At 44.3% G+C, this 27,677-nt stretch overlaps 1 protein-coding gene across 2 annotated transcripts in view; it reads right to left on the bottom strand.

Moving 5' to 3' along the window:
* The window catches only part of KBTBD2 (kelch repeat and BTB domain containing 2), a 33,537-nt gene extending 8,406 nt beyond the window's left edge, over positions 1-25,131 (bottom strand). Inside the window, exons 1-4 of one of the 2 annotated variants that reach the window (XM_074198950.1) lie at positions 24,953-25,131; positions 11,352-11,427; positions 5,861-6,371; positions 710-875 (exon numbers count right to left, since the gene is read on the bottom strand). In XM_074198950.1, coding sequence (XP_074055051.1) covers positions 710-875; positions 5,861-6,030 — 336 coding nt within the window. In that variant the 5' untranslated portion in view covers positions 6,031-6,371; positions 11,352-11,427; positions 24,953-25,131. Of the gene's footprint in view, positions 1-709; positions 876-5,860; positions 6,372-11,351; positions 17,213-24,952 lie in introns of those variants that run through there. The other variant, XM_074198951.1, reaches the window with a different exon arrangement.
* Positions 25,132-27,677: the final 2,546 nt, after the last annotated feature.

Below are 27,677 nucleotides of genomic sequence, written 5' to 3'. Positions count from 1 at the left end.
AGTGCATCCACTCCTCCAAAACCTTGTCAGATGAAGAAGAAAGGCTACTATCTCTCCGCCCATCTTTGCAGCATTGAGGACAAAGGGCATGCAACCTAGCAGACATTCCCAAACTCTTCTGGTCTGCTGGGTGGTTCTGAGTGTTGTTTCCCCACCTCTCTTTTCTTTGTTGTAAGGGATCCAGGAAATGAGACATTAGAAACACGAGTGATATAAAAACAGAAGATAGCTATAAAAATTCATTTGAATAAAATAATGCCATTAGAAATTAGGACATTACATTTCCAGCACTCTAAATAAAAGCATATGGAGCACATGATTACAGTAAACAAACAAAAAAACTTGATGTGAAATCACCCATCTTGGTTAAATGAGAGTATTATACAATGGATAATTCCAATTAAATTTTTTAAAAGTGTGTCCAGGCCAGTTTCTGTAATAAGACTAATATGCCATTTTAAACAATTTTAAAAGGATCTTATTAGTCAAAATAGTAGGAAATAAACTACTATTTCCTTCCTTATTTTATTCAAAAGGAGAAGGGAAGGCATGAGAATCACCTCTTTGCGTTGTAAAATATATTACAATATTTTTAAATAGAGGATAGTAAATCACTAAAGATGCAAGGAAGTTTCCTTAACTCAGTAGAAAGCTATCCCAACTCAATTGCAACAACAGAAGAGAACTCTCTGGATCGGTGAACACCCACCTGGAGGAAGCAAGCTGTTTCATAGAGCTGCTCCACCGTACTGTCATTGATGGCCAAATTTCCCGTGTATGCATAAGCTATGATGAGCTGTAAAGTAGCCGAGTCAACATTCCTCAGGTTCACATGTGTCTGTTTACTTTCACTGAGACCGCTCATGAACATGGCCCTAGAGGGAAAACCCACAATTCTTAATTTAGTCTAAATAAAAGATTAAAAAGGAGTAAAACAATGAAGACAATTGTTACCCAGAGTCAAGAAAACACAGATCAAAAAGTTCAGAAATGATACTTAAATGTGTAAAACCCATAGATTAGAATTAAACTAGATCAAGACTAATTCAGATTCTAAGAGGAAGCTCAAAGGAATTCAGCTCCCTGCAAAACAGCTACTTCATAACCCACTCCTCCACTCTCGCTGTCAACAGCCAGCTTAAAGTTCTCAATGGCTCATTTGTCCAGGACCGATCATCTGCAAGGCCAACACCATGGAAGATGCGAACCAGTGGGATGCAGTTGCTCAGCCCCAAAGTGCTGAACATCCTGTAGCAGAGATGAACTTCTCACACACACCAAACACCAACACCCCAAGGCCACATCCTGCAAACTGTTTTCAGCTCTCTGCAGACTTCTAGATCAAGAATGTTTTGGACAAGAAACAAAAGCAAAACAATTCCCCTCCCTCAGTGGAGTCACACAAAAACCAGCACTGGGATCAGATAGAACTCTAAAAAGAGACCTCAGAAAAGCCTTAGGTTGGTTGATAAAGGACAGTCAGTTCAAGATGAGTTATCTATCTGTGCTGGGGAATCTCAAGTGCCTTCCCACCCCCATGAGAGACAAAGACTACCCCCTCCCATTGGGGAAGGTGTGGCTGTTTTGAAAGTTCTGCCTGGAGTTCAGAAGGGTAAGTGATCCTTGCTGGAGCAGACACAGAGGCTCCCTCTAAGAAGAGTTAAGCCTCAAACTGAGCCCTAGATGGACAGAGGGATGGAGCAGTCCTTAGTACTATGAGCAAAGTCCTAGTGAGCCTCAAAGAGGAGACCAGAACCCACCCAGACCTGGAGGAATGTCTGACAGAAAGGCCCTGCTCTGGAGGGATTGCAGCAAAGGGCGCATCTTCTTCCATGTCATTTCCACCTACATATCTTGATGGCTGCTCAGCCATGTGAGGGCACCAACATTTTTCTTCCAAGCCTGCAGCTGCTGAAGTGGCAGCTACCAAAGCCATGTTGGAAGCCAGGGGAGTGGTCTGGGGGGCTCCTGAAGCCATGCCCCTGCCAACTGGAGGAGGTGCAGTGGTTCGCCATGTCTCCCTGCTCCATATCACTGCTTCAGTTAGTAGAGGAACAGCGGGGCCCAGAATTAGATAGCAGATGTGGAAGCTCCGTTCAAGGACATCAAGTAAACCAACTTGGCTACAGGGAGAGAGGGTTGGAAAGGCAAACAGGCCACAAGAACCTTGGATGACACAGAAAAAAAGCTTCTGCTTCATCTGGATGAGAATGAGCTATGGTTTTGTAGTAGTGAAGAATTCCAACTCAAAAGAGAGACCCATGAACTAGAAATAAATCAGTTCTGCTACAAATCTGTACTATAAGCAATGAGCAATATGATGAATTTAGCCTGGAAAACTGATGTGAACTGTCACAAAAAGAAGTTAGTCAACCAAAGAAGCAAATGGATATCATGACCACCACAATGGGAGGGAAGGAACACACAATAAATAAGGAATGCCCCACTCTAATTCTCTGTGAAGGTGAGAGCTTTGGGTGTCCCTCCAACTCTCTGAGATGACCTAGCACTCCCAAGGTAACTAACTGTAAGCAAAGCTCATTCTAAACTGGAAAGTTTTACATGAATGTGAGTTTTACATAGAGAAAGGGAAGCAAAGCAAGTGGGTAAAAAGAAAGAACTAATGTTGAGAAATGGCTATCTGGAGCTTGGTTGTACCACTCAAAGAGAACAGTTAAGAAGTCACTCTGGAGGGGAACAGGAGCTCAGATTCAGATGCTGGGTTGAAGATGAGGCTCAAGCACCAAAACAGCATGAGGAGGATGGGATCAGGACTTGAAAATGAAAATCCCAGTTGGATTTGAGAATCATCTATTCTAAGGTAGTGAAAATGGAGAGAGCAGCTGATGGGATGCAGAGAAAGAATGGTACCATGGAAAGAAGGAAGGAAGGAAAGGAGGGAAGGAGGGAGATCAACAAAGTACTAAAAGACTGGCTGGAGAGAGAGAAGAGAAAGGAGATAGGGAAACTAAATTTCTGAGAATGACCCACCTACCCAGCTAATCATGTCCATCTAATGCAAACTTCAAAACCAGGCTTCTCCAGACCCCTCACTCGAGGGCTATGCTGCACCTGCTAATACAGGTGGAAATGACATAGCCAAAAGAAATCTAGGCATTGTTTAAATCTCTTTCCCTAGTCCAGAATAGTGATTTGGAAGAGCAAACAGAATATGGGAAATTAAAAACTGGCTAAAGACATGGTTTTCTGAATCACAACTGTTTATAATGGTGAGTTTTGGTGGGATGCAGTGTACTCCATTCTGGGAAAGGCTTTGGCAGGAGATTAACCTCATCAAGTGGATATAAAAAATTAAATTTAGGAGAAAAGAGCAAAAAATGCCTTAGTAAAGCCAGAATCTAGGTAAAAGAGGACAAGGAAAACCCTTTCCAGTTCTAAGTAGAACATAGAACATACCCCAGGAGAGAAGGCACCTGACCGGCGAAAACAAAAGTGAGTTGTTAATTCTACTGGTGGTTGCAGGTGTCTCTATCATAATCCAAACCATCTGGGAGACAAAGAGAGGCTGAAAGATGACCAAGAGGCATTCAGTCTGAAAAGCATGGCTAAGACGTGATGGGCAGGGCCTCAACACCACTGACCCTGAGATCATGCTTCTAAGGGTTATTCAGTGTTTCCTTCTCAACAGGCCTTCAAAAGGGTCAAAGAGCTAGGGTCAAGAGTTGGAAATCCCGCCAAGACCTCCAGAGTCCTGTACTAGCAATCTTCCCATAAGACCATATGATCCCTCACAAACTAGTGGAAGAAGATGGCATCATTAGAAAAAAGTATAACCTGGTTTCCTCATCTGTGCAATGGGGATAATTTCTACCTCTTAGGACCGTTGAGGATCAAATGAAATAATTGTAGAGCTTTTAACACAGTGCCTGGCATATAATAAATACTATATGAATGTGAGATCTTCTCATTCTCATGGGATTACTAGACTGATTGACTAGGGAATATGAATTGAGAGAACATCTCAATTTCAGCAAAGAAGTTAGAAATCTCTCATGGATATCCTTGTAGATCAAATGAGGAAACATGGACTGGACAGTTTAGTTAAGGAGATTTATATCCAATAATATAACCAAACTCAAAGTACTGAAATCAGTTTCAACTGAGATAAAGGCAATAATGTACTCTCATTAGCTGTTCTCATTACTTTATCAATAATCTGAATAAAGATATGAGAGGCATGGTTATCAGATTTGCAGATGACACAATGCTTAGAGGAATAAATAATAGAATGGATGACAGAACCTTTATTCAAATGGCCCTAACCAACCAGAATAATAATTCTAAGCCATATAAATGAAATAATTTAACAGCAACAAACCATGTTATGAATTTAGGGTTGAAAAAAACTAATTGTACCAGGCCAGTAAATAAAAGGTCAGCCTTGATAATCCTTTAATGTGAAAAAGACCTGGAGGAGTGAGTTGAGCTATCAGTGCCCCGTTGCTATGGAAACAGCTAAGAGTGCCCCATTGCTATGGGAACAATCAGCCTGATTGCAGACCTGAGCCCATCAGGAGTGGGTACCAAGGTCTGAGAGGCCTTGAGTAGCCCAGCCCCCAACATCAGGCCAAGCTTTGTCAGTGCTCAGGAAAAACAGGGATGGGGACTCTGATCTCAATATTCAGTCCAGAGCCTCAAAGGGTTTGAAATGGGTGTGTCTTGATGGGTTTTTAAGGAAGCTAACCAATTCTCTCTGAAGAGAACCAAAAGCATTAAAATATTGCCTTCAGCAAGGAATCTGGTAAATCTAAAAGGTGTAATAAAGAATATGATAAACAGCAATAGGAAATGATTGTTTTCTCCTCCTAAGTAAAACATCAATCAAGATTCTAGACATACCCCCTCAAAAGTTAAGCCTTTTGCAAATTTTCAATTTAGGAATGGAGATGGCTTTCAAAGATCAAAAGAAAATGAAGGGATGATTTCTCTTCTTTCTCAGTTAATTAGAAACTTCTGTCAAAACACAAACTGTCAAAGATCCAACATTGAACCAGGGAGTTTTCCTGACTATTGTAGACCCCATGGTGCCCTCTATACCTCAGAGGTCCCAAAGCCTCCATTACTTTGTAAACCAACCTTCTGATAAATCTCCTGCCAAATGAAGTCTGCTCCATGACTCTCAATCAGACAGAAAATCTATGGACAGACCCAGTCCAGTTGGAAAGGGTTTGAAAACTCATTTGTGGCCACACTGAGGTTTAGGTTTTTAAGTGGAGCTAGTCAAATTATGTCTATTTAAAATGTCCACTTCTAAAATCTATTGTCCCTAGCTCTCATCCACCATTTTTCTTTCCTTTAATCTTTTCCCAACTTCTTTCATTATTCACTAAGTAGAAGAAAATGACACAACCAGTGTAAAAGCATCTCTAGAGAAAGAGTCACAAATGGACTAAGGGAATGGCCTTGGGGTCAGGAAAGCCTGGATTCAAGTACCACCTCTAAGTCATGTTGTCTGTGGGAGCCTGACCAAGCCTTCATTTTCTTTTTTTTTTTTAAGGTTTTTGCAAGGCAAAAGGGGTTAAGTGGCTTGCCCAAGGCCACACAGCTAGGTAATTATTAAGTGTCTGAGACCGGATTTGAACCCAGGTACTCCTGACTCCAAGGCTGGTGCTTTATCCACTATGCCACCTAGCCACCCCAAGCTTTCATTTTCTCTAAAGTCCATCATTATGCTTTAGGGAAAGGAGTTTTTGGAGTTGAGCACATTGATATAATAGAGGTCTGGACAGAATCTGCACACCTGTAAGAATGATCTGAAAATGGGTTTCGAAGGACCCATTTTAAAACAAACAAACAAATCCAATTTATACCCAGAGACCTGAACCAATAAAATACCTACCTGAAGTAAGAGCTACATGTTGCAAGAACCATCTTATGGCAAGGGAACTCAATCTCCTCAACAATTAACACTATGTCAGTTAGCAGCTGCTGTTCGTAGAACAGTTTTAACTGTTCCAACAAGGAAACAGCATATTCAGTATTGATCTGCCTCTCGTCCTGAGTGGACATGACTGTATTCCATTAATATCTCTAGGACCAGATTAAGGTAGTCGCAGTTTTTCTGTTGGAAGATCAGGTGAATGCCTCAGTCAAAAGAGAAACAACTCTAAGTGAGGTTATATGTAGCATTCAGAATCTGAGACACTCAAAATTCACTAATTAATATTGTGGTGCAGATTTAGAACAACTCCTAAATGATTCCAGGTTAAGCACGCATGAACTCTTCTTTGGAGGATTTCAAGCCAGCCTGTAGATAGGGTGCTCAGATGTGGAAGAACACTGCCCAGAAGGGAGAGACATGAAGAGAGGAGGTAGATTTCGTGGCAGCATCCTGGGATCCACTTGAGTAACTGAAAAGAAAAAAATTCAACTGAGAAGGAAATCTAGTCCAATACATTTTTAGAAAGCAATGCCTCAAATGACATGTAGATGTAAAGTTGTATTTATCCAAAACACAATTTTAGATACTACCATAAAAAGAAACAAGATATTCTAAAACACTATTCAAGTCTGAGTATAAACACGACCTTAGTTTAGAAATGAGACAGAAGGACAACGGAAATGTCTTATTTCCCATTCCAAAAACAAACATGCCAGAAAGACAGTAACAAGATGTTAATGCTTGTTAATTCTTATTTTGGAGATTCTTTTTGAATATAGAATATGAGTTTAAAAAGTCCAGTAAAAAAGTTAGGCTTTCGAGGCATTTGGAATGAAGTTGCTTTAAAGAAAACCCACTTTCTTAGAGGTTATCCTTGACTCAGTCATCTAATACATTCAAGTAATCTGTTATGTTACATTTCATAATCTCACATGTTCACCATTTATAGTACACCTCCAATTCTCTTCTAAAGGCTTTTTTACTTACCTCGTTCTTAAAATATGCACAACATATTCACAAATTCAATCTTCCATCCAAACTGTCCTTTAATTTCTCTGCACCTCATCTCCCACCTCTGGGTCTTTGGACAAGCTCCTCACAGTGCCTGGAAGGGCCTCCCATTTTGTGGAGTCCCTGGCTTCCTCCAAGGTTCACTGAGCAGACTGCCTCCTATAGGAACCTTTCTGATGCCCCCCCCCCAAGCAGGAGAGTTCACTTCTTTGGGGGAAGGACCTGGCCCCCTTCACTGTGTGTCACACCTGCAGAACTTCATATAGGGCTTGAAATAGGTTCTTATTAAATGCTCTGTCAATCAGTCTGTCCACCTTGGGTCCCTCCTAAACAATTCAAATCAACAGACATAGTTACTAAATGTCTATTTGATTCCAGCTCCTGGGAAGACAACTCCCTGCCCTGTAGGGGCTTCCCAACATGGACTCCAGGCAGGGGGTCCCACCTGAGCTAAACCTCACAGGAAGTTGAAGTGGATGAGGTGGCAGAAGAGACTGGATGCTCTCTGCTAGCAAAGATGGCCTGCCTTTCTCTCCAGGAGCCTGATCATAGAAGAGGCAGCTTCATAAATGTCAGACCAGAGCAGACTCAGCTGAGTAAATGACTTCTTCAGAATGGATGATCCAGAACTTATCCTGGAACAGAGGTCAGCTTTAGATCCTGCCTCTGAGCCTAGCCACAAGTCCCTCTGCTCCCTCATCTGTACAAGAAGGTTCTGGCAATCAGCTCTACCATTAACATTATAATCCTAAGACCCCCACCATGTGCTGGGTCCTAAGAGGATCAATCTTTACAGTTGGGAGGTTAGGACTATTCTTATTCCCATTTTATAGTTGAGCAGATTAAGACAGACAGGTTAAGAGATCTGCTCAGAGTCACACAACTCATGAGTTGTCTTCCTGATTCCAGGTCCAGGGCTCTAGTCAGTGTACCACCAATGATCCTTTAACTAGATTTCTCAGCAATAACCCCAACGTAAATACATGATGCTTCTTTTCTGGGGCAAAAGATACTAAAACTCAGAGTCAAGGAGTGATGCAAGAGAGTCTCACTTCTTCTAAACCCAGTCAATTTTACTGGCCATTGGGAGAGCCATTAAAGCATCTCTATGAATAGTGCCCAGAGATGGGGTATGATGAGGTGTATTGGGGTCCCCAACTGAACTAAGTCACAGGGTCCAGCTAAACCCTTCATATAAGATGTACTGTCTGCTATGGAGGTATCCTAGAAGCATGGACACTAAGGAGAATCTCTGAGAAAATGAGTCACATATGAGAAGATTTGTCACAGCTAAAAACAAAAACAGACTAAATGGTCCTGGAAAGAGAAAATTACCAACAAATCAATTAAGGGACTATTAATTAGTTGATTGGCTACAATTTCCTTTGAATCAAGCCCTTTCTACTTCATTACAATGATTAGTGCCTATAATCCAATTTCTACCATCTTAAAATTTCTTAGATAACATTTTCATCTATCACTCCTTAGAAATAAGGATCAAACGATTGCAAAAATATTGCAAATTAGTCCAAAATTAAGAACCAAAAGCACAATGGAACAGGCCTGAGAAGGAAATGGGAGATAAGGATTCTAGTGCTGTTTGCTGAGCAACTTTGGGCCAGCTTGCAGTTGCCTCACCAACCTGATACCTTGGGGAGAGCCTTGTATTTCTAAAAACTGTAACTTAAGAATTCAGGAATTCCCACATTCTTCTTTTGTACTTTATAAATGTGTAAGCTTCTTTTCCATCTGAAAGGAATGTCTATTTACATCTGGGATCCATATTTTATTAGAGGGAATGGAAACTGACTAGGTAGATGAAATCTTTCTCATCATTAAGCTATTTTGTCAAGAAGTTTACAGAGTTGTTATGGGGACCAAACAAGATTGCGTATTGCAAGTACTCGGAAAACCTTAAATAAAGTTTTGTATATGTTGGCTGTTCCTAAATAGGAAACTATACGAGGACCTAAAAGACAACGCAGCTTGAAATATTAAAAAATTCAAAAAGACTTGAAATTCTAAGATCTTAAATTTGTCCTAAGTTTTAAGATAATAAAATGGCACCCAAACTTTTAGGACATGCTGTCTATAGAAATGGTGCTTGAGTCCTAGGAAGCCCCATGTTTTCAAATGATCAATTCAAGTTTAATTGAATGACTGTTCTGCATTTTAGAAGACAATAATTTGAAGAATTATTAAACCCATTTTCAAACTCTTCAATGCATCCATGCTCTCCTCATAAGGGTTTCTGCAATGTGTCTATTTTCTACTATAAGCCTTCTTCAGAAGATCTACACAATGAGATCTTTTTAAAAACTGTCAAAACTCACTATTACATTGTTGGTGAAGCTGTGAACTCATCCAACCTTTCTGGAGAGAAATTTGGAACTATGCCCAAAGGGCAACAAAAATGTGCATATCCTTTGATCCAGCAATACCACTACTGGGTCTATACCCGGAAGAGATGATGAAAAAGGATAAAAACATCACTTGTACAAACATATTCATAGCAGCCCTGTTGGTGGTGGCAAAGAAGTGGAAATGATGTAAATGTCCTTCAATTGGGGAATGGCTTAGCAAACTGTGGTATATGTATGTCATGGAACACTATTGTTCTATTAGAAACCAGGAGGGATGGAAATTCAGGGAAGCTTGGAGGGATTTGCATGAACTGATGCTGAGTGAGATGAGCAGAACCAGAAGAACAATGTACACCCTAACAGCAACCTGGGGGAGATGTTCAACCTTGATGGACTGGCTCATTCCATCAGTGCAACAATCAGGGACAATTTGGAGCTGTCTGCAATGGAGAGTGCCATCTGTATCCAGAGAAACAACTGTGGAGTTTGAACAAAGTTCCAAGGACTAGTACCTTAAATTTAGAAGAAAAAAAAACTGCTATCTTATCGTCTGATCTTGTTATCTCTTATACTTTCTATTTCTTCCTTAAGGATATGATTTCTCTCTCACATCATATTCGATTTGGTATACCATGGAAACAACATAAAGACCGACAAATTGTGAGGGGTGGAGGAGGGAAGTTAAGATTAGGGGGAAAATTGTAAAGCTCAAAATAAATAAAATCTTTAATAAAAAAAACTGTCAAAACTGAAGCTGAAGTCTAAATACTCTGGCAACATAATGATAGAAGATGAGACTCAATGGAAAAGCCTCTGACGTTGGGAAAAATTGAAGGCAAAAGAAGGGGATGACAACAAAAATGAACTTGGACAGACTTCTAGAAATAATGGATGACAGAAGGGTCTGACATGCTGAGGTTCATGGAGTCACCAAGAGTCAGACAGGACTAAAATGGCTGAACAACTGCAAGAGTCGACAATAACTATTGGGTCATCCATTTGCTACACCATGCTCATAGCGGCTACATGACTGGGCCACCTCCTTTCCCAATCCTCTATTTTTTGGATGGTATCTTTTACACTTCTTGTTTGAAAGTCCTCCCTAGTGACACAGTAAAGCCAGCTGCCAGTCACCATGATTCTACTGCCTCTTTGTTCAAGTATGATGAAGATTCTTCCATGCTAATGATACTACATGATTGGCCACCATCTAGGAAGATGATGTATTTGTATGTCAGAAAGCAATCTGAATTCATTTAAAAGCAAGACACAGTTCCTAAGCTAGTCCCTTCCCTTCCTTGGACTGAGTGCTGGGTCTGGCTGACAGACCTTCTGCGATACCTGCCCAACATGAATTCACTAACCTACTCGATGGCCAACTAAAGACATCTTCCCCAACAGGAAGAGATTCTATTGGCAAGTAAGGCTCCCCTATCATGGCCCCACATGATATAATTAATCATAAGAATCACATTGCCAGGAGCAGCTAGGTGGCACAGTAGATAGAGCACTGGCCCTGGAGTCAGGAGGACCTGAGTTCAAATCAGGCCTTAGGAACTTGATAGTTACCAGCTGTGTGACCTTGGGTAAGTAAGTCACTGAACCCCACTGCCTTGCAAAAACAAACCAAAACAAAAATCACATTTTCTCTTTATTCCTTAGCAGTCTTTTAAAAGTGGTAGCATACTGTTCAAATTATATCTGGATAAACTAATTCCAGCTGTTTCTATTGTCAAGTTTTTCCATCTAAGGTGAAAGATTTACAGGAGAACAAGAACACAGGATGCATAATCATTGATCAGCTCCTGTATATTTGGAAGGGCACACTCACATGAATAATTAAATCATGGATTCACTGAAGTGTTATGATTTCTAAGTTCAATCCAATGCTGAATGCCTAACCACAGCAATATAACTGATGGAGTAAGCTATAAAACTTTTATTTATGAATAACACAAACTATATTAACACATATTTTCCTACTTTTTGTTCCCAGAGGTTGTTCTGATAAAATGGGGAAGATGGGCTGTTTATGAGATAAAAGATAAAGTAGATGTCTGAGAGTAGTTTCTCACCTGGACCAAAGATTACAGATGTACATGAGCTATCAGCAGGAACAGTTCCTTTCAGAATAGATGAACAATTGAAGATCTGTGAATAATAAAAGATATTTTCATTTAGTTACAGAAAAAAAAAAAAACCTCGGGGCGGCTAGGTGGCGCAGTGGATAAAACACCAGCCCTGGAGTCAGGAGTACCTGAGTTCAAATGCAGTCTCAGACACTTAATAATTACCTAGCTGTGTGGCCTTGGGCAAGCCACTTAACCCCATTTGCCTTGCAAAAAACCTAAGGAAAAAAAAAAACTCTAATACCATTAGTACCCCTTCAATTTTTCTTACCTGCAATAGAAACTACTCAACAACCATAGGTGAAATTATGAAGAAAGAATGGAGAAAGGAATCTTATTTTTCTTACTCAAATTTGGAGCTCGTTGAGAGGGCTGATGGGAAAGACAGAAGACCTGAGAAGGATATGTATACAAGTATATATAGAGAGTATTTTCATGCCCAATTAAGTTACATGATGCTTAGTTTCAAAAATCCAAAGGGCAAATACTTTTAAGATGGAAACTATAAATGAGGATCTCGCTGATACTGCTAATATTTTGCTCCCAGAATGTCAGTTATGAAAGAGTATCTATGCAAGGGTCAAATGGTACTTCCTGCCAAACTATACTATTACATGAACTTGATATCGACTGACAAGTCTCCAACAAAGTTAACTATGGAAGGATCCAAAACAGGTGTAAAAACAGAACTTCAGGTCATTTAAGGTAATGACTTTTTATTTCCAGATCAGAACTTGAATTACTTGATAAACCTAACCAGAATCTTCTATTCATTCAAAATCCAACTATGCAACAACTGGGCTGCATTAACAAGGCAATTTGTAGACTAAGAAAGTTTTCTAATAATCAATACCCTGGAAAAACTGGCTATTCTCCCACAGTAACACCAATTTAAAGAGAAATGGTCATTCATTTCATGCTGATTGAGTGGCTGCTGTATAGGGCAGTAGACTGGGTCTGAGTGAGATACAAAATGTATCTAAGACATGTTCCCTTGCCTTCATGGAGACTATAGGCTAATGAAGAAGTCTCAGAGCTAATGATAATAAATAATATTAATCACATCATGATAGCATTTTAGACAGAGATTAAACAAAGTGTTGATTGAACTTCAGAAGGGGAGGTCATTACCTACAGTTTTTGGGGGCGTGGTGTTTTGAAAAAGGAGGGGAAGAAATGGCTATTTTTAAGATTTTCTTTAAGAAACAAACAGGAATTCAATTGCCTGATGTTTGTCCATTGCTCTGGATTGGAATCAATGACATCAGGAAGATGATGACTTGCAAGCAAAAGTCCCCAGCCTCATTTTCTTCTCTGCAGTCATCTAGGTCCGGTGGCCAGATACTGATCAGGACAACCTGAGATGGCCTCCCAACGCAGTGGGAAGCCTTGGCCTTTTAAAGCTTCGCCAGGTCTCAGTTTGTCTAAGGCAACACCCATTCAGTGATCAAGGCTAGGTGAGCAATTCAAGAGACCAAAATGAAAGTGGGTATCCTGAATGAAGAAAAGCCTAGCAGAAGGGTGCCTGGTAAGGAGGAGGAACACAGAGGAAACCAGCACGGTTGGGGCATAAAGTGCAGCCGAGTAAGAAAGCTGGAAACACCGATGGGTGAAGTCAGTGCTTGTGGAGCTCTCCCCAGAGCCCCAGGAGGCAGGGGCCACCACATCCTGATTCTATTTGGTAGAGGAGGGTGGTGAGGCTCGAGGCACTGCCCTAAGTCGGCCGGCCCGGGGTGGCCCCTCCATCAAGGACAATGGCTCTGAGTCTCTGGGCCAGGCAGTCGCTGTGCTAAGAGCTTCCCAAAGAGTATCTCAGTGGATCCTCAAGTGCTTTGGGAGCTTGGAGTTCTTACTGTCTCACTTCACAGATGAAGGCGAACATGACTGTCCAGGGTCACACAGCCACAAGAGTCTGAGGCTGGATCTGATCTCAGGCCCTCCTGCCTCCCGGTCATCCCTGCCCCTCCCTGGACCCCAGTTTATCAAGGCCATGTTCTTCTGTCCTCTTCTCCCTACACTTTTCTTTGGTGATCTCACCCATTCTCATAGTTCTGTTGACTATTTCTTAGCAGCGGACTCCCAAATTTTCTGCTGTCTCTCCCACCTAAAGGAACTTCAGCATCATCCACGTACCTCAAACTCTTTTTGCCCCAAACAAGGTTTCCCTGACTTTATCTCTTTCTGTTGATAGCATCACCAATCACTGTGTCATCCTGGCTCTAAACTTCATCTTTTTTATGCCCCTTGCCCTTCACTTTGGGGACTCTGCTTGTCTCCACTCCCTCTCTTCCAGACTCTCCTATTTCAGAAGGTCCTCATCTCTTCTCTCCTAGTCCATCTTAAGAGCAATCCAACTAGTCTTCTTGCCAGCAGTCGCTTCTCAAATGTGTTCAGCACTGTCCATCCTCAAGTAGTTTCTACTGGGGGAATAATTACAACATGTACACAGAAAAGTAAATTCAATGTTGATTTGATTTAAAGTTGGAAGAGAATTTGAGGAGAGAGAGAACATTCTTAATAAGATGGCCCAGAAAAGATTTCCCAGAATAAGTGGCACCTGAGATTAAGCCTTGACGGCAGCCAAGGATGCCAAGGGACACAGGTGAGGCAAGAAAACAAGAGTGGAAGGAGATAAAATGGTGAATTCCGTGAACAAGAAAATAGGCATGCCACTTTCCTACATGGAGTTAGGGTTTGAGGAATGGTCAAGGAAAAGGAATCTTCACCCTAGCTTTGGCCATTCCCTCGGCTAACTGAACCCAATTAACCTCCTTTCTTTCTCCTCCTACCTGTCTGAAGCACAAGACCCCAAATCACTGAGGTCCTCCAAGCTTCACTTCTTGACCCTCTTTTCTCCTCTCTTTACATCCTTTCTTGGTGATCTCACCACCTCTTCCTATGGGCTTAATCATCTCTATGCCTGACTCCTTAATCTACATGGGATGACCTCAAAGTCTTAAGCTAGGAAAGATTGCACTAAGACTTTGGGGATACCTTGTCCATTCATTCCTAATCTCTCTTCTGCCCACCAATCCCACCACACCAACTGCCTCCTGGTCACCTCTCCTAGAATGTCTCACAGGCAACACAAAATCCAAGGGGATTAGGTCCAAAATGGAACTTAGGATCTTTTCTCTTTTTCCTATTTTTCACTCATTCCATGAAGGAAAATAACATAGAATGAGTCTGGATCAGGATAGAGTTAGAGTGAAATAAATGCCTGAGGAAAAAAAAAAAATCAAATGCACCACATATCCAACTGAGTTTGCCCTGCAGTAAATCAAAGGAAAGGAATCCTGACTGGAAGGTGCCAATAAAGACAGACACACGAGGGCCAATTCCTAGGATTTTCCAAATAAGGAAGATAAGGCTACCAGTCACCAAGAAGTCTACCTTGAGCAGAAGACTCTTGTTCTCATAGCTTTTTGTTGTTATTGTTTTTTCAAGGCAATGGAGTTAAGTGACTTGCCCAATGTCACCCAGCTAGGTAAAAAGTCTGAGGCCAAATTTGAACTCAGGTCCTCCTAAGTTCTATCCACTGCTCCAGCCAGCTGCTACCCCTCCTCATAGCTTTTTAACTGCACTCACGCTAGGCTACAAAAAATCACATCAAATGCTTCAGAAAATTCCCTCTTTCCATCTTCTCTTCAATGCTGGGAAAGGAAAAAATAATAATTTTTGAGTATCTAGATATGATACCGAATGCATTTTCCCATAAAATGGTTGTCAGGCTCTATGGCACCATTGTTATTAGTATTACTGTCACATCATTTACTAGGTATAGGAAAAAAATGAGTCAAAATGAGTTTGTTACGAGAGTATAACAAATCTGGTACCTGTATGACCAAAAGAAGAGGAAGGCTGATCACAGAGAGAGAGAGAGATGAATAAAATTCAGACAGCCAAAGGAAGGGCTCCAGCTGTACTAATTACAGGGATCCTCTGACAGGTACTGGGACAGCTCAGTGATCTAGTGGATAAGATACCCAGTCTGGAGTCAGGAAGACTCCTAAAATCTGACCTTGGGCAAGTCATCAAACCCTGTTTGCCTGAGTTTCTCATCTATAATATGAGCTGAAGAAGGAAATGGTAAATTGTTCTGCCAAGAAAACCCCAAGTGGGATCATGAAGAGCCAGACCAGACTGAACAACAATCACAGCTGACAGGTATCATCCCAGAAGATGAGGTCAGGTGGGAAGGGCTGATAGTACCTCAAGATCATGGACCCATCCAAGAGTATTGACTCTGAGCTCTTCAAAAGACTTTTGGGAGCTGGTCTGAGTGCCAATCACTCACTCTCTCTCTCTCTCTCTCTCTCTAAAGAAATGCAAACTGAAATTTGGAACTATGGGCAAAAGGCTATCAAACCATGTCTACCCTTTGACCTAGCAATGCCACTACTAGGTCTGTATTCCAAAAGAAAGGAAAACGAGGAGAAGGACCTATGCATATAAGGAGATATAGAGAGTGTGTGTGTATGTGTGTGTATGTGTATACACACATACAAAGACACTTTTATAAAACAGCTCTTTTCTGTTGCAAGGAACTGGGCATTGAGTAGATACTCATCAGTTGGCGAATGGCTGAACAAATTGTGATACATGATTATGATGGAATGCTATCCTGCTAGAAGAAATGAGGATGCTCTCAGTAAAACCTGAACAGACTCACATGAGCAGATGTAAAGTGACATGTACTATTGTACAGTAACAACACTGTGGGATGATCAGCTATGAATGACTTAGCTTTTCTCAGCAGTGCTGTGCCCCAAGACAACTTTGAAGGACTTAGGATAAAAAATACTAACCAATCCCAGAGATGATGGAGTCTGACTACAGATTGAAGCATACTTTTTTTTAACTTAAAAGTCTTCTCAGAAGCAGGTTTTTAAATAAAAATATATCAAAAAAGGAATACAAAGGAAATCACTTTGTTGAAACACAATTCTCAAAATTTGTTTTCAAAGTCGACAAAACTCAGATTTCTAAGAACCCTCTAGAGCAGTACAGAAGGAAATGCCCAATTTTATGAACAGTTGCAAGACATAGATCATATAACTATACCTCAACAACAACAAAAAAAAAGAAACAAGAAATGGAAACTGATTTCTGAATCAGCTTACAAAATCATCTCCATTTCCTAATTGCCTCAAGAAGGAATGGGTTCCCCTCCCTAAATGCAGAAGGCAAATGACCACTTGTTGCATATTATGGTGAGAATTCCTTTAGATGCAGATTCCTAACGCTGTGTTATAGACCTTTCTGATAGTCTGGAAGAAACCAATTATATTGAAGTAAAGTTATCAAAATATTTTAAAAAGTAAAAAAAAGTCAGGGGGAGGGAGAAAATTGTAAAACTCAAAACCTTGCGAGGTGAAAATTACTACTGCATGTAACTGGAAAAACAAATAATTAAATTTAATTAAAAACAAATAAATGAAATGTAAAAAAATAAAAAGTTCAAAATCTTCAAGTTAATTGTTAATGGTTAAAGGATATAAGGTAGTTCATACAGTCACAAAAGCCCCTTTTTCTCAAATTCTGTGACTAAAAAATTGGGAACTGACTGTAAACCACTTTAAGAAACCAATGTGAACAACAGTACAGCCCAAGGGCAAGAGCACTAAGGTTTCGGGGGTTTATGAAGGCCAGTCTTGCTCCCTGCAAGGCCATGGGTGGAGTCACTTCCCTTTCCTGGCCCTCAGCTTCCCCATCGAGTAACTTTTCCCATTCAGAGAAAACCATAGAGATAGAAAGTAGAAATCTGAAGTCCTGGAAACAAAGTAAAGATTGGACAGATTGCTTTCCATGGGGGGGGGGGGGGGGGGGAGTAAGATTGGGGAGGAAATTGTAAAACTCAAATATCTTTAATAAAAAAAAAGAAATCTGAAGTCCCTTAAACTCTGCAGTAGCTTTCAGCTCTAAGTCAAAGAACCACCTCAGGGAATCTCTTAGAAGCTTAGGGCCTGAAGGTAGGTGAGAGAGCATCTTGAGCTCATTTCCTTCAGATGACTGGACCAGGGGTCAGGAGTAGGCAGTCTCACCTATAAAAAAGCAGGAGTAGCAAGATCTCTAAGTTCTCATGGTCAGGCCTAAAATTACCCTTCTCAAAGCTGAATCACTTTCCCCTTCAGATCAAAACCTCGAAGAATGACAAAATCCTCAATTCGTAGGCAACAATAAGTATTCATTTAATCTGGGGGACAATGAGGAGGTTGGAGAGAAGAGTGGGCAAGGTCAAAATCCATTTGCCCTCAGATTTCCTCAGCAGTTGCCCCCCCCCCACGCCCGCCCAGTTATTTCTAAAGTTTTTCCCTTTGTCTCCAGGTTTTCATGTAGCTCTGAATGGTAGAACTTTTAAACATTCCCAATGCCATTGTTTGAAAATAAGTGGAGATCAATTCTTTCAAACTGATCTGCACTACTGCACCGATTTAGTGAGTCCCCCAACTCACTTTAGTTGAACAAACTGGAGATCCAGGTGGGACAAGGGTTCTTTACCTTTTGTGTATCTGGCCCCCGGGCAGGCTGATGAAGCCCTCTCAGGAGCAGGTTTTAAATACATAAACTATATCAAAAAAGAATACAAAGGAACTCACTCTGTTGAAATACAGGTTTCAAAGTTGACAGACTTTAGATTTCTAAGAACCTCTAGAGCAGGATAGAAGGAAATGCCCAATTTTATGAAAAATATGCAAGACATAGATCATGCAAATGCACCTCAGCAAGCATTGACCCCAAGCTACCAAGGTAGAAGAACACAAGTCTGGAAGAAAGTGAAGGCACCAGATGCAGGTGGAAGAACAAAAAGAGCAGGGTGGGCAGAAGGGAAGGAGACTCCAGGCATGGGGGAGACAGCTAAGAATGGCTTCTGAGAAGCAGATTCTATATGGATCAGGGGCACCGAGCCTCCAAGGAAGAGGTGAAGAGTGGGCTCCAGGAGGAAATGATAAAGGGCTTGTCATGGGTGGGGGAAAGATAGCTGTTAGTCCAGTCTGGCTGAAACCACGGGGAAGCTCTAGTCCTGATCCTTCCCAAGCACTCTGCTCAATCAGTTTTTGACTTGGTTCTTGGCTCTTCTGAAAGGGAACAAATGTGTAACAGGATAAAATGACAAGGGAAAAGGACCACCAATAATAAAAGGAGAAGTGAGGAAGACCCCACCATACTTCCCCCTCAATAATTCTTTATGGTGACCAACAAGACCCCAGGGCGAGAGCTAGAGGCAGCCAATGGATAGAGAGATGGGTCTGGAGACAGGAAGATCTAAGTTCAAATCCTGATTCAGATACCCACGAGCTTGGTGACCCTGGACAAGTCACTTTACCCCTGATTCCCTTCAATTTCTTCATCAGTAAAATGGGGATAACAACCTTGCAAGGTAAGGACCAAATGAGATAGTGGCCCAGCACATAGAAAATGCTTAGTATTTCCTTCATTCCTCCCTCCATCCCTCCTTCCTTGAAAGAGGTTTTAATACAAAAGCATTAAGCACCTCCAATTCAGCAGACAATCATTAAGCACTAAACAGTATGAGGCACTGTGGTAGGTGCTGTCCATATAGACACCCAAAGAAACAGTCTAGCTGTAAGTTAATACAAGAAAACGCGAGGAGAGAGAAAGTACTAACAACAAAAGAGGTCTATGAAATAAGAAGCAGTGTGAGCAGTAGGCACAACCCAATTACTGGGGTGCGCAAGTGTGTGAGAACATGGTGGAGAGAAACCATCTGTGAACAACGTCTGTCAATGTACAAGCCCCAAGGGGTCAGTGTGACCAGTGGAAGAACCATTCAGTTCCTCCCCTTAGACTTTGGTCAACCTCCCCAACTCCTCACTTTCTCCTCCGTACAAAGAAGGGTTGGGATAGACATCCTCCCAGGTTCCTTCAAGTTCCCCATCCACAATCCTACGACACCATCCACAAGGATTCAGATTTACGACAGTCCCTGCCCTCCAGGAGCTATATCTTCTGCTGAGGAGACAGAACATATTCATGGAGAAGTAAAACAAACGCAGAGGGATTCATTACCAAGTTCGGTTTCTAAGAGCGCTTCCTTTCATCAGTTTAGTGGGTGCTGACAAGCCCTGGTAAAGGGACCCACCACTTTCCAACACCTGACTCAAGAACTGCCTGCTTCACTGCCTCAGAGGCCTGCTGCTGAATAAGCATCCCAGATAAGGGCTATGGAAGGCAAGAACTACGAGTCCCATCACAGGCTCTCAGTGTCAGAGCTTTCCTAAGGAGTCACCAGCCCACAAGCTCCTTCCTCTGGAGGTTATCAGTCAGGACCACTCAGGACAAACAGAGCCCAGTTCCTCATGGATGTGCTGATGCAAGCTATTTCTAGAGGCTTCCCTGGCTCTCCACTTCCACACTGTCCCCACATACTCTGTGGCTCACAAAGGATGGAACAGGTTGCAGGTGTTCACCAAGTCATGACAGCCCAGAGTTAACAAACAACATCCCCTTCCTTGAAACCCAAGACAGACAAGCAGTCTTCTAAGGTCCTGTCCACAGTTCCCATTCTGTTTCCTCACACTTTCATCTAGTGATACAACTTAATACATCTTCCATTTGAACAAATACAGAAATAGTTGCTTGATTACAAAAACCATAATGTAGATGAAAAATGGTTTATGATGAAAAAAGGAAAATTGCTTCTATCAATTAAAAGAATGAAAAAACTGAATAAAAGTAAGTTTATTTTGAATATTGGGAAAAAAACCATTTGCCTTGAGGAAAATTGTAAAGTAAACTTCTGAGTGACCTCATGAGACTATAAAGGTAAGGGTGACTTACTAATCAATCCTCTGATGCAAATATAGGACTAGCAGGACTCTTCAGACATGATTACATTTTCTTTGGATCACAAATGGAATGAAGAGACAAGGAAGAATAAAGCTTATTTTCTCAAGACAGATGGACAAGAGTTGAAAACAAAGAAAAGGAAAGCATTTAAAAACAGGTGGGCCAGCATCCGGCCAATGCCCTAACACTCTACAGGTCATCCAAGTCAACCCAAGCATCTGGTGCCCAAAAAGATTAACTACTCTGTCCAAGGTCACACAGGTGGCACTAAAGCACATAGCCAGGATTTGAATCCTGGTACTCTAAATCCAGACCTCATTTTGCAATGCTGCTGGCACTTAATATGTGTTTATGTCTAAGTCATTACTGAGGTAGAGTTAAATAAGTTATAAGAAGGTGAAAGACAAAGGATTAAGGGAAAACACAGGGAGGCTGTCTCATGTCTGAGGGAGATGGATGGGATGTTAGTTTAGGTCAGACAGCTACTTCCAGGCTGACCGCCACATAGGCACAAGCAACATTATGGTGTAAGGGGAGATAAGCCAGGATCCATTAGAAGGGGTAATAAGAGAAAGAAAAAAAGAGAATGGATTTTGGAGTTAGAGAACCTTTACAACATTTGGAAGTGGGAGAAGGGGGGGGGAAATCACTCCACCTCAGTTTCCTTATTTGTAAGATTGGACAATTCTTCCATCTGCTTCTCAGGGTGCTAAGAAAACCACACCGGCAAACTGAAAAATGTCATCTATATAAATGGACAAGGGGATGCTGACACTGCAGTCAACATAAGGATGCAACTCAAACTAAAAACAGATTTCTGAATTTTAAATTTTATTATTTACTTTTCACTTTTTTCTGAGTTCCAAATGCTATTCCTCCCTCCCACTCTCCTCCTCCATTTACTGAGAAGACAAGCAATATGATTATCAATTAAACATATGAAATCATGCAAAACATTTCCATCTTATCCATGTCACCAAAAAAAAGCAAGAATAAACAAAGTGAGAATTTATGCCTCAATGCACTGAGAGTTCATCAGTTCTCTCTTGGGAGGCAGATAGCATTTTTCAATGAGTCCTTTGGAATGATCTGAGATCATTGTATTGATCAGAGGAGTTAAGTCTTACTCCAATGATCGCCCTTAGGGTATTGTTATTACAATGATTTCTGGCTCTGCTCCCTTCAGGTTGCATCAGCTCATATAGGTCTTCCCATGTCTTTTTCCAGCCCATCCCCAGCATTTCTCGTGGAGTACTCTATCACATTCATAAGCCACACCTTGTTCAGTCATTCCCCAACTGATGGGCATCCCCTCAATTTCTCATTCATCACCACAAAAAGGTGCTCTCAATCTTTTTGTACAAATAGGGCTTTTTCCTTTTTCTTGCTTTCTGGGGAGTACAAGCTACTGATGTCTCTGTCCTCTTATTCCCTAATGTTGCTTGCATCTTTGTGGTGGTCAGCCTGAAATAGCTGTCTGACCCAACATCCCAGCCTTCCCACTCAGACATACATGAGATAGCCTCCCTGCCTTTTCCCTTATCCCTTGTCTTTCACCTTCTTATGACTTATTTAACTCTCCCTCAATAATGACTTACACATAAGCACATACGGGTTTTACTGATGGGTTTTAGCATCCTTTGGAGGGAATTCCAAAATTGTTCTCCATTACAACTCTACGACAGGGCATTATGGTCCCTAGTTTTCCACAGCTCCTCCAGCATTTGTCATTTTCCATTTCAGTCAGATTAGTCAGTCTAATAAGTGAGAAATGGTACCTCAGAGTTATTCTGTTTACACTTCTCTAATTATTAGTCATTTAAAGCAATTTTCATTTAACTATTGATAGCTTTGATTTCTTCAGAAAACTGCTCTGGTCAATTACAATTGGAGAAAGGCTTTTATTCCTTTAAATTTGAGTACTTTGCTTATATATTTTGAGAAATGAGGCCTTCATCAGAAAGCAAAAATGGTTCCATTACTTCACTCTCTTGTAAACTGAGCAAAATGCAGTTTTCCAGTTTATCTCTTTTACCCATTTAGCCTTAACCTAATGCTAGGCTTTGTTTGGGATTGGAGAAACACCTCCCCAATTGTCTGGTGAGAACATTGCTCCCCCAAAACAGAACAATGGCCTAGCAAGTAAGGCCTTAAAACTAGGTGGGGCAGTGGATAAAGCACTGGCACTAGAGTCAGGAGTACCTGGGTTCAAACCTGGTCTCAGACACTTAATAATGACCTAGCTGTGTGGCCTTGGGCAAGCCACTTAACCCCAATTGCCTTGCAAAAACCTAAAAAAAAAAAAAAAAACTAAAACAGTGGGAAGGTTAAACAACTCCAGGGCAGAGAACAAAGTACTCCCCTCCTATCCTGCAAACATTTCCACTTAACGGCACAAATTTGACTTTGGCTACTTTCAGATTTCTTTGCCAGTCACTCCTATGATCTGAGAAGCTCAGGGAAGAGTACACTACAGCACCCTGCTTAAGGAGTCATCAAATGTGAGTTAAATGATAAAAAGCAAATCTTTCCCAGCACGATTCTGTATAGAGAGGTAACTGGGTATTAAAATTTAATTCCTACCTTTTAATTCAAAAAAGTATTGTGGGAAAGAATTTTTCAAGCAGGCAAGAGAAGAGAAGAATGTAATATGAATTAACTCCAATATCATCAAATAGGAAAAGAACAAAAGTCACAAAGGAAAAGGAAGGCTGTAGGATGGGACTCGTCACTTGTGAGGAAGCTTCCTGTATCAAGGAACACATGGTCTTTGGACTGGACGGGATGCCCTGCCCTCATACTTTTCTGTCCTACACTGCAACATTTCTCAAGCTTGGTCGATCTGGTACCCAGGGTTGGTTTGGGACACAAATAGAAACGTCTCTCTCATTTACAACTCAAATTCATCATCTCACTGGTATACAGCTGCCACTGGTCCAGTACTCCTCGAAGTTCTCATGAGAGGAGAGCAGCAGTAATTGGGCACGATTTAGTTGGGTTATCTGGTGTCCTCAACATCAGGAGAGGCTGGGAAAGTGACTGGTCCCTCAATCTCTAAAATGAGAGGACCCGGACTGATCTGCACCACGGGAGGAACATTCACATTGATAAGCCCACTTAACCACTCTGTGGCTTTGGGTCTTGGCTCCAGTGCATTTTAGCATCTGGAATTATTAGCCAAGGTGAATAAACTCTGAACCGTCATTTCAAACATAAGATCAGATGCCATATGGCATCGTCCTGAGTTTGTCACCCTTGAAGGGGGAGAAACTTCCCGGAGCTTCTGACTCCAGACCCGGGAGAAAAGACTTCTAGAACTGAAGAGCTTTTGAGTGCAAGGAAGGGAACTGAAGTGATTATGGCTGACCGGGGCCCTTCTGATTCCTCTTACTCCAGTCGCTTCCATCGCCACCTGAATGGAGTGGCATCACGCCACTTGGAAGCACTGAGAAAACATGCTGCCAGGACGGTCTTCCACCGGCTCCAAGGAGCCCTCCTACACCTGGGAAGAGTATTGAGGATGTGTTGAAATCCTTCTAATGTCGGGCAAAGAGGCCTGGGCCAATCCTGCACCCACCCCGGAAAGCTCCTGGTGGCATCCACCAGCCACCGGTCCACCTCTGATGCCAGGCAGTCACGGGTCTGTGCCAGCAACTAAAACTGTGACTGTGGCATCAACTTCAAGAACTTGCTACCCATAAATATTTTAGTGAGAAAAGAAATCCCCTAAATCATCTGATTTAGGATTCTGAGCTACTAAAAGCCTCCCCAGGTGACTGTGTTTGGAAAGCGGGATAATCACGAGCAACTTGCATCACAGGGCAGGGCGCGGACACCGCCTCCCCGGGGCTCGGGGCCCGGGCCTCGGCTCTGAAAGCCCAGCCTCCCTGGGGCTCGGGGCCGTCGTTTTGGGGGTTTTCTCGGCAAAGTAACTGGAGGGGTTGGCTGGTTCCTCCTCCGGCTCGTTTAACAGGTGGGTAAACTGAGGCAGCCAGGGGCATGCGGGGGCCCCGGGGCCCCCACTGGACGGCCGTGAGGCCAGGTGTTCCTGACTGGGGGCCCCCTAGCCTCTGCCCCCCGCAGGCCCGGGCTGACCCGCCTGCCCGACGCATGTCCCGGGGGGGCGCTGACTGAACCCCAAGTCTTCCGTCCCCCCGGGGCCCAGGGGCTGTGATGCGCGGCCCCGCCCCGGCCCGGGGTGACCTCCTGACCCGGAAGTGCCGGCGCGGCTCCGCCGGGGCGCGGGGGTCGCCCTCTCTGGGGTGGCCCGGGGCCGGGCCCTCCTAACGAGGCTCCTGGCCGTGCCCCGCCGCTGAGCCTCGGTCTCCTGCCCGGGGGGGAGCTTTAGGACACGCTTCTCAAACTTGGGCCCCCCCCCCCCCCAGCGAGCTCGGGCCCTGCGGAGGGGCGTCCGGTCGGAGGCGCCGGGCCCGGCCCGGGCTGGGGGGGGGGCCGAGGAGGAGCACGTGTGGGCGGCGGAGCCCCGCCCCCTCCGAGCCCGCTTCCCGGGAGCCGCGCGGGCCGGGCTGGGGCGCACGCGCGGTGGCGGGCTCGGGCCCGCGCAGGCGCACGGCGGCGCCACGCCCCCGGGCAGGGCCGCGCCGGGCAGAGCCGCCCCCAGGCCCGGGCCCAGCTCGGCGCCGAGTCCCCGTCCGCCGCCCCCGCCCCGGCCTCGGCCCGCGCCGGCGGAAGCGCCTCGGCCGCCACTCGCCGCCCCGCCGGCCCCCCCCACTCACCCGGGCCGCAGGCCGGCGCCGCCGAGGAGGGTCCCGCGGTCCGGGCGGGCGGCGAGAGGAGCAGCGCGCAGAGGAGCCGCGCCGGGAGGGCGGGAGCGGAGGGGCGGGGCCGGGCCGGGCTCCGCCCCCACGTCCGTCCGTCTGCCGGGCCGCCCGCCCCTCGGCCCCGCCGCCCCACGTGACCGGGGCGGGGCGCCCGGAGGCGCTGTGGGCCGCCGCGCTGCCCGTGGCCCCGCCCCGCCCGCGCTGCCCGGCCCCTCCCCGTGGCCCCGCCCCCGCCCGCTCCCCGTGGCCCCGCCCCCGCCCGCTCCCCGTGGCCCCTCCCCCGCCCGCGCTCCCCGTGGCCCCTCCCCCGCCCGCTCCCCGTGGCCCCTCCCCGCCCGCGCTCCCCGTGGCCCCTCCCCGCCCGCGCTCCCCGTGGCCCCTCCCCCGCCCGCTCCCCGTGGCCCCTCCCCGCCCGCGCTCCCCGTGGCCCCGCCCCCGCCCGCTCCCCGTGGCCCCGCCCGCTCCCCGGGCCTGCCCGCGCTTTTCTTGGGGCCGCCCGCCTCCCCTCCCCCCCCCCCGCCTGCCTCAGTTGCCCCGGGGGCCCCAGGCCCGAGCCGCGCGGACGGGGGGGGGGGGGGGGGGGGGGGGGCAGGTGGGCCGGGCCTTAAAGGCTCCGCAGGTGTGGAGGCCCCGGCCGGGGGAGGGGCGGCAGCCGGGCAGGTAGAGCGGAGCCGCGGGCCTCGCCGGGAGCCAGGGGCGGGGGGATGGAGGCGGCCCCCCGGGTCGTGCCCCCGCGGTTCTGGTGCCCTTGCCGGGGGGCACGGGCCGCCGAGCCCCCGGAACAGGACCCAGCCGGCCGCCCTCCCGACGCTCCCCTTGTGGGTGCCCAAAGCCCCAGGGCCGCGCCCAGGCCAGTGCCCTCTGGCACACAGTGCCCTCTGGCACACAGTGCCGGTCATCCCTCCCCCCCAAAGGGCCTGCGCTTCCCTCACCTGAACTGCCCCAAAGTGGGAGATTCTAGCTAGACGGCCAAAGGTGGCCATTCAAAAGCCACCTGGCCTTGGGTATCCGGCCCCCACAAGTTCAAGTGTGGCAAGCACGAATTAAAGTGTTTCCAGCCTTCATGGTGGAGGGCAAGGCTAGCAGCCAAAACTGCCCACCTTCGGTTCGCTTGCATGGTCCACTTGAATAGAGAATAAACACACAAAGCCAAACAAGCCTGGATTTTATTTAAAAAAGCAGATGGTTTTTTTCTGCCTGACCCTACCCACCTGGCCGGCCCGTGCACAGCCATTTCCCCAAATATACCCGGTATATAGGCACAAAGGGAACGGGTTAAAAATATTCCAGGTGCCTGAGAGACTAGGAGTGAAGAGACGGCAATCAAAGATTCCCCAATACAGCCTCCAAGCAAAGATAGGAAAATGGCGGCAATGCAGTGGAAATCGCAGGGAAGCACATTTCGTCTCAATGTAAGGGCAAATACTTCTCGTGGGTGCCATATCCTCCTCACCCAGGGTCTTTAAGCAAAGACAAAATGACCCTATTGAGGGGCTGTTGTGGTGTGAAAGATCTCTGTCACGTCTCAAGCAACAAGAGTTTATGGAGTAAAGTTTTTGGTGGGGGGCTAGGTGGGGCAGTAGATAGAGCACCGGCCCTGGAGTCAGGAGGACCTGAGTTCAAATCCAGCCTCAGACACTTAATAGTTCCCCAGCTGTGTGGCCTTGGGCAAGCCATTTAACCCCATTTAACCTAAAAACAAACAAACAAACAAAAAAACCACAAAGAGTTATGGAGTATCTACTCTGTGGAAGCAGTCTCAAAAAGTGAACATTTTGCTTCATCCGTTCAGAATAGTCACAATCTTGAATGATCATTTTCTTAAAAACCATGCAATCTATGATTCTCCAGGATCAAATGATTCTTCTGAATGGATGAAACAAAATGTTAACTTTAACAGTACCTTGAGTTGTATAACTATATTTTACCATATTGAGAAAGAATTCTCTAACACATCAGAATGTCTCATTTGTTAAAGTGAAATGTCTGAGAGCAGGAGAGGATTCTGTATATTTCTCTCTGAAATAGAAAAATTCTTGAATTTAGGGTAATGACAATTTAATAAAAGTTGCAGAGTGGAGAGATTTGAGAGTGAATCCTGCCTTAAATACTTATAATCAGTGTGATCCTGGGCAAGTTGCTTTACCTCTAAGGTGAGAGGTTTGGACTTGCTGACCTCTAAAGACCTTTCCAGGTGTAAATCTCTCATCCTGTGATTTCAAGGATTGGAGATGGCAAATATGCTAATTGCTAAATGGACTCTGGAACCCATAAATCAGTGAGGTGGAGGTTTATTGATCCCTGGCAAGAATTTGAAATGACTATTAAATTTTTTATTGATTTTGTTTCAACATATCATATAAATGTTCAGCACACTCCCATTTTATTCCCCCATTCCCAACACTTCTGTCCTGAAAAGAGAATTAAGTACCATATCAAAAAGTGATTGTTCTAGTAATCCACCATTGGTGAATTCATCAGTGATGAATTGATTTAACTGCTCTGGAAAACAATTTCAAATTTAGAAAAGTCACTAAATTGTTTACACCTTTAGCATTACCATTTTGGGGCATATATCTCAAAAGAGGTTAAACAAAAGGAAAAATCTGTTATATGCCAGTATATTCACACCACTTTTTGTGGTTAAAAAAATTAGAAACAAAATGGGCACCCATCAATT

Source organism: Macrotis lagotis, chromosome 8 (genome assembly GCF_037893015.1).
Source record: "Macrotis lagotis isolate mMagLag1 chromosome 8, bilby.v1.9.chrom.fasta, whole genome shotgun sequence".
In the NCBI taxonomy this organism is placed as follows: domain Eukaryota; kingdom Metazoa; phylum Chordata; class Mammalia; order Peramelemorphia; family Peramelidae; genus Macrotis; species Macrotis lagotis.
Note: the sequence above shows the minus strand (reverse complement) of the source record. Positions and strands in the feature narration are given on the sequence as shown.